At 37.3% G+C, this 6594-nt stretch overlaps 1 protein-coding gene across 1 annotated transcript; it reads right to left on the minus strand.

The window, feature by feature from the left end:
• Positions 1-1313: 1313 nt before the first annotated feature.
• Positions 1314-1709, minus strand: LOC109792403 (uncharacterized). The gene has a single exon (XM_020351814.1). It carries the CDS (start codon positions 1707-1709, stop codon positions 1314-1316), a length of 396 nt encoding a protein of 131 aa, XP_020207403.1.
• Between the last annotated feature and the right edge of the window lie 4885 nt (positions 1710-6594).

Raw genomic sequence — 6594 nt, forward strand, 5'->3', positions numbered from 1 at the left:
GCACATTTTAGTGGATTCATTTTTAAACCATGTTTTCTCATTCTCTCGAAAGATAATTTTAAATGGCTTAGGTGATCCTCCTTTTGTTTCGACCCAACAATTATATCATCAATATAGACTTGTACAAACTTACCAATTAAATCATGGAATATTAAATTCATTGCCCTCTGATAAGTGGCACCTGCGTTTTTTAATCCAAATGGCATCATCACCCATTCATAGACGCCTAAAGCACTTGGACATCGAAAAGCAATTTTCGATACATCATTAGCTGCAATATAAATTTTGTTATATCCAGAATAACCATCGAGTAAACTCATAATTTCATTACCTGCAACAGCGTCTATCATAGTTTCAGCGATGGGCATAGGATATTCATCTTTGGAGGTTGCTGTGTTGAGATCTCGAAAGTCAATGCATACTCTGAGTTTTCCATTCTTTTTTATAACAGGCACGACATTCGATATCCACTCAGGAGCGAACCTTCGAGAGCTTTGCTTAACAGGTTACTTTCCAGGGATCATGGGTAGCCTATGCTCTACCAATCCTCGATCTAACCCTGGCATTTCATCGTAATCCCATGCAAAGCAGTCTTTATATTCATACAAAACTCGAATTATTTCATCGTAAGTCACTTTTCTGTTCTCGACAGTTCCCAAGTTAATTTCCTCGAGTGGATCTTGAGATTCTAATTTATGTTCTTCCTTGGTTGCTCTTTCGAATCCCAACGGTGAATCATCGAAAATACAATCTAACTTGAGTTCTGACTCTTGCTCTTTACCTTCTTTTAACCTTTTGACCACTTGGTCCATTTTAATTTCTATTTTTTCTTGTTTTGTTTGTCTCGAGACGACCTGGTCCCCTCGTTTTTTATCTATTTTTTCTTTTTCTTCATTCTTTTCGACTTCGAAGTCTATATCCCCTTTCTTTCTTTTTTATTTTTCTTCTTTCTTTTTGACCTCGAAATCTATTCCCTCTTTCTTTGTTTTTTGTTTTTCTTCTTTCATCAATCTCAACATTTGCATGTACCTCCCTATCTTGTCTTTCCTCGGCCATGTTGGCCATTTGATCAGCCATGTAGGCCGATATTCGAGCTAAGAAGCTCGAATAAGGATCTTCTCCCTTCATTCTCCAATTGGAGCCGAATCTTTTTCGGCTCGAATCACGAAACCTTTCTTTACATCCCAACAAAAGGTCTTTTTAATTCCCTCTTCTTCATCCATCACTCCAGCATTGTAGGCATCAAAAGGCTTGGTCTTTGCAAATGCTGTTAATTGTTGGTCAGCAAAATACATACCTACCTCATATGTTTTCTAGTCAGCCTCGAGAACTTCCAGCCCTTCATCATCACTCCAAAAGAAAATCTTTTGGTGCACCTTGGAAGGGACAGCTCCTACCCCGTGAATCCATTCGTGCCCCAATAGCACATTGAAGTTAGCCTTCGAGGGGGTTACTATGAACATGGTAGTCCTTTTCACACTTCCAATCTGAACATCGAGTAAAATCATGCCTTCAGGGTGTGAAGACTTTCCTGCATAATCTGAAATCAATATATTATGAGGCTTCAAATCATCCATGGACTTCCCAAACCTCTTCAGCATTGTCCTGGGCAAGATATTCACAACTGCACCTCCATCAATCAACACTTTATTTACTTCGTGACCTTCAATCATCAAGGTCAGTAATAAAGGTTTAAGGTGCCCCTTCATCTCTTCGGTAGGGGAATCGAAAACAACTGAATTAAATTTAGGGATAACCCTCGAGATCTGATTAACTCACACGATCTTGGACTCATAATTAGGATCATCGAAGAAATCTTCTTGATGGATATCCTCTTGTTCGTTTACAGATTCCATGGCTCCAGCATATTCAGAGGACAGAATTGACACTATCCCACAAATGTCTTCCAAGGAATCATCGAATCCACTCTCGAAACAATCAGTTATTAGATCCTCATCGTCTTCGATGAACTTTCGAGAGGATTCCCTTTTTTGAGGTACAGGAATCGAAAATCGGTTCCCTCTGAACCCATCAAATGTAGCCTTTCTCATCCTTTGTTGTCTTCTCCACTGAGTTTTAGTTAAGTTATTAAAGGGCTGTCGAAAACCACGCCCATAACCTCCAATCGAGAATCTACCAGGCCCTGTAGCTATATTTGAAATTTTTTCGGGAGTTCCTTGCATTGGATGTGCAGTGTAACTCATCACTTGTTTTCCTCGACCCATGCCACCCATCATTAGCCTTGGTGGAGCAGTTCATTTTCCTACAGGAACGTTTGCATTCGGCACAAAAGTATTGCCGAATCTCGACGAGTTATACATTTCCAACTTTCCTACTGGAGCATTATATTGAGGCATGTGAACCTGCCTCATAGTTAACCCAGCACTTGATCCAGCATTAAGCTTAGGCTTTTCTCGAAGCTTCTCGGCTTTGTAGCTCCTCATCATCTCTGACTCCTCGAAGGCCTTAGCAGCAGCTCTATCGAAGACAGCACTGCATCGGGGACACAGCATAACTTCCCTATCAGCCTCTTTCTTCTTTGACAATAACTCAACTAAGTTATCTCCCTCTTTTGGATAGATAGGTTCCTCTTCCTTAGCAAAATCATCCATTAATTCTTCGAGCTTCTCATCAGAAATGGGCTCAATGTTCTCATCATCCTCGACAGCGACTTCAACCATATTGATCCCCATCGAAACTGGTTCCACATATCCAGTGTGTGAGCAGCAAATGGATCAGTGTCAACTTTCATGTCCTTTTCCTCGAAAGCAAGGCGACCATCAGTAATCGCCCTTTCGATCATATCCCTGAAACGCACACAGTTGTTAGTCCAATGACCATACACTCTAAAATAGGAAATGTTAGGCTTCTTTCCTTTATAGATTTCATAGGGTGTTTTCTTTAAAATAGGCCGAATCAAAACTTTATTTAACACATGACAAGTTGTGTTAATAGCATCAGCCCAAAAGTATTTTGGTAAGTTTGTTTCATTCAACATTGTTCTTGCAAGTTCTTCTAAGGACCTATTCTTTCTCTCAACAACCCCATTTTGTTGAGGTGTCCTAGGTGCTGAGAAATTATGGTTTATACCATGTTTCTCACAGAATTTTTGAAACATGATGTTTTGGAATTCACCTCCATGATCACTTCTTATAGAGGTGATGTTTGAACACTTCTCATTTTGAACAAGCTTAGCAAATTTTCTAAAGGCATTAAAAGCATCATTTTTATTTGCAAGAAACATAACCCATATATATCTTGAGTAGTCATCAACAATCACTAAGCCATAGTAGTTTCCACCCAAGCTCATTGTTCTTGATGGACCAAACAAATCCATGTGAATTAATTGCAAAGGTCTAGATGTTGAAATCTGATTTTTGCTTTTAAAGTTAGCCTTCACTTGCTTGCCCTTTTGACAAGCATCACATAGTTTGTCTTTTCCAAACTTGAGTTTAGGTAGACCAACCACTAATTCTTTCCTACTCAATTTATTCAAGTGATCCATATGAATGTGTGCAGCTCTCCTATGCCAAAACCATATATTTTCTTCTTGAGTTATTAGACATTTAGTGTTTGACATTGATATAGAGTGCTCTAAGTCTAGCATATATATGTTGTCAATCCTTTTTCCTATGAATCTGATTTCTTTACTCTTTTTATCACAAATCAAGCAACATGTGTCATCAAATTCATATTTAAAGCCTTTATCACTCAATTGACTAATACTCAGCAAATTATGTTTCAAGTCATCAACAAGCAAAACATTTTCAATCAATGTTTGAGAGGAGGAATTACCAACATTGCCATGGCCAAGAATTTTGCCTTTATTGTTGTCACCATAGGTAACATACCCTTCATTCTTCAATTTTAGACTTGAGAATTTGGAGGGATCCCCGGTCTGTGCCTTGAGCAGCCACTATCAAGATACCACAGTAAATTTTTGGCCCTCAAGCATTCAATTGTGTCTTGTGCAGTTCCAGCCATTAAACACAAGTTGTTCTCCTCACATTCGGATTCTTCACTTGTTGTGCTTGAGTCATTGTCTTTCCAAGCAATATAAGCTCTTTTTCCTTTTGCATTTTTCTTAAACTTCTTCTCCTCTTGTTGCTTCTTTAAGGTATTTGGACACTCAGCTTTCATGTGTCCCGGCTTTCCGCATTCAAAGCAATTGAAGGAGGATGTGCTTGCTTCCTCTTTCTTGTTTGATTTTTTGTTGAATTTGTAGGGAGAGTTCTTCTTTCTTCTCATAAACTTTCTGAACTTCTTTACCAGCAAATTGAAATTTTCGGTTTCGGAATCATCGGAGCTTGTATCTTCACACACCTCTTTTCCTTTGGCAGATTTTAAGGCTTTCAATGACACTCCTTTACCTTTCTTATCTTGTTGCTCATGTTCATCAAATATATGCAGCTTTTGCTCATGCTCCCTCAACTTCCCAAAGAGAGTGGCTAGTGTTAAGGAGGTCAAATCCTTTGATTCTTCAATGGCTGTCACCTTTGCTTGCCATGTTCTGTCCAAGCATTGCAGCACTTTTAAATTGAGCTCTTCCTTCTCAAATTTCCTGCCATGGTCAACAAGGTGATTTATCAAGTGTGTAAATTTCTTTTGAAAATCAGAAATAGATTCACCATTTTGCATTCTAAACAGCTCATATTCTCTAATGAGAGTATGCTTTCTTGATCTCTTTACATCACTTGTTCCTTCATGAGTGACTTGCAAAGTGTCCCACATTTCTTTAGCAGATAAGCATTGTGAAATTCTGAAAAATTCATCAATAGACAATGCAGATGTTATGATGTTTTTGGCTCTTTTGTCATGTTGGGCTCTTCTCTTTTCCTCATCACTCCACTCACTCCAATGTTTTTCCTCAAGCTCACCATCATCATTCTTTTTCATAGGGATATAGGGTCCATTTTCTATAGCATCCCATACAGCTATATCAATAGCTTCAATGAAAATTCTCATCCTAATCTTCCAATAGACATAGTTTTCACCATTGAAAACAGGAGGTCTATGTATAGAGACACCCTCACCATAGGGTAAGTTGTTGTTGGCCATTTTTGAAATCTTGAATAACTCTCAAGAACCTTGCTCTAGATACCAATTGATAGAAAAGAATGGCACAATCCAAGAGGGGGGTGAATTGGATTTAATGACCCTTTAAAAATTTATCAGAGTTTTTGGATCTTAATTTCAATCAAAACTTTTCTATGACAGAATTTTCAAATAAAGCCCTCCTAAAGACTTGTTATGATGATATGAATGCAATGTGCTCACTTGATTCCACACAGTAAGGTTCAGCAATAATATTCAATTACATATTCAAACCATCAAGATTCACATGCACTTATTAATCAAGTTTTATCTTCTTTAAAGTTCCACCAATGAATTACACAATATAAGAGATAGGGTAGAAGAAGATTGCACAAGTCTTTTATACTAGTTCAGCCACTCCACATGTGACCTACATCCAGTCCTTAATCACCACCTGATTAAGATTTTTCCACTATCTTTAAGCAAGAAGGTTTACAAGCAAACACACATGCATATACTTCACTACTAAAAGATAACCACTTTCTTGACCCCAAGAAAGAAACCCTTGTAGATCCCACTACAAGAAACTTCACCACTTGAGAACCCCTTCTCAAGATTTTCCACAAAGATTCACAAAGAATTAAAATGGAACGAATTCACCTGGAATTCTTGAACAAATCTTTGTCTTCCTCTTTCAAGAGTATGATGATGATGATGATTTCCTCACAAGCTTTTCACAAACGTTTTTCTCTTGGATTTCACAAAGAAAACTCTCCAAGATGTCACACAGACTCTCTAAAACGTTTTCACAAGTTGATTATCAGTTCTTACTCAATTGTCTTAAGTTTCAAAAGAGTTCAAGTCTATTTATAAAAGTTCAAACCCAGATAATCGATTATTTTAAAGAATAATCGATTATTTTGTTCTTCAGATTTCTGGAAATCAACCAAGAACAATTTAATCGATTATTTAGCTGGATAATCGATTATTCCAGAGAGTTGTTTCTGAAATAATCGATTATTTTGGCAAATAATCGATTATTACAGCAAGGCATGCCACTTAGCCCATTTGCTGAAATAATCGATTATATTTAACAATAATCGATTATTTTGAGTTAGTTCTTAAAATTTCATTTTAAGCCTCAAAATAACTCTCCAATGTTTTTAACTCATCATCATCTACTCCCTACTTAATCCTAGACAAGATTTGCTCAATGCACAAAGCACACACAATTACAAAAATTCATTTTCTAAGTTCTATTACATAGTTCCAGTTCATAGCATTCTCTTTGACTCTTCTTTAACTTTGTTTTTGTGTTCTCCAAGTTGTTGCATGTCGTGATCATCAAAACTCTTAAAGCTTCAAGCTCTCCTAAGCTCAACAATATTGTCTCCTGGTTTTAACATTTGGCATTGATAAGTAGGCCTAGGACGCAACTCTGCTAAGTTAACTTCAAAATCCTCACTCGAAATCTCATAATTATTATCCTCACTCATCTCAGTATTTTCTAAGTAGGCTACCTTCTCTTTCCGAACAAACCTATCAAACTTTTTTAATCTT

The sequence above is a fragment of the Cajanus cajan genome, chromosome 4 (assembly GCF_000230855.2).
Source record: "Cajanus cajan strain Asha chromosome 4, NIPB_CcT2T_4, whole genome shotgun sequence".
Classification (NCBI taxonomy): Eukaryota; Viridiplantae; Streptophyta; class Magnoliopsida; order Fabales; family Fabaceae; genus Cajanus; species Cajanus cajan.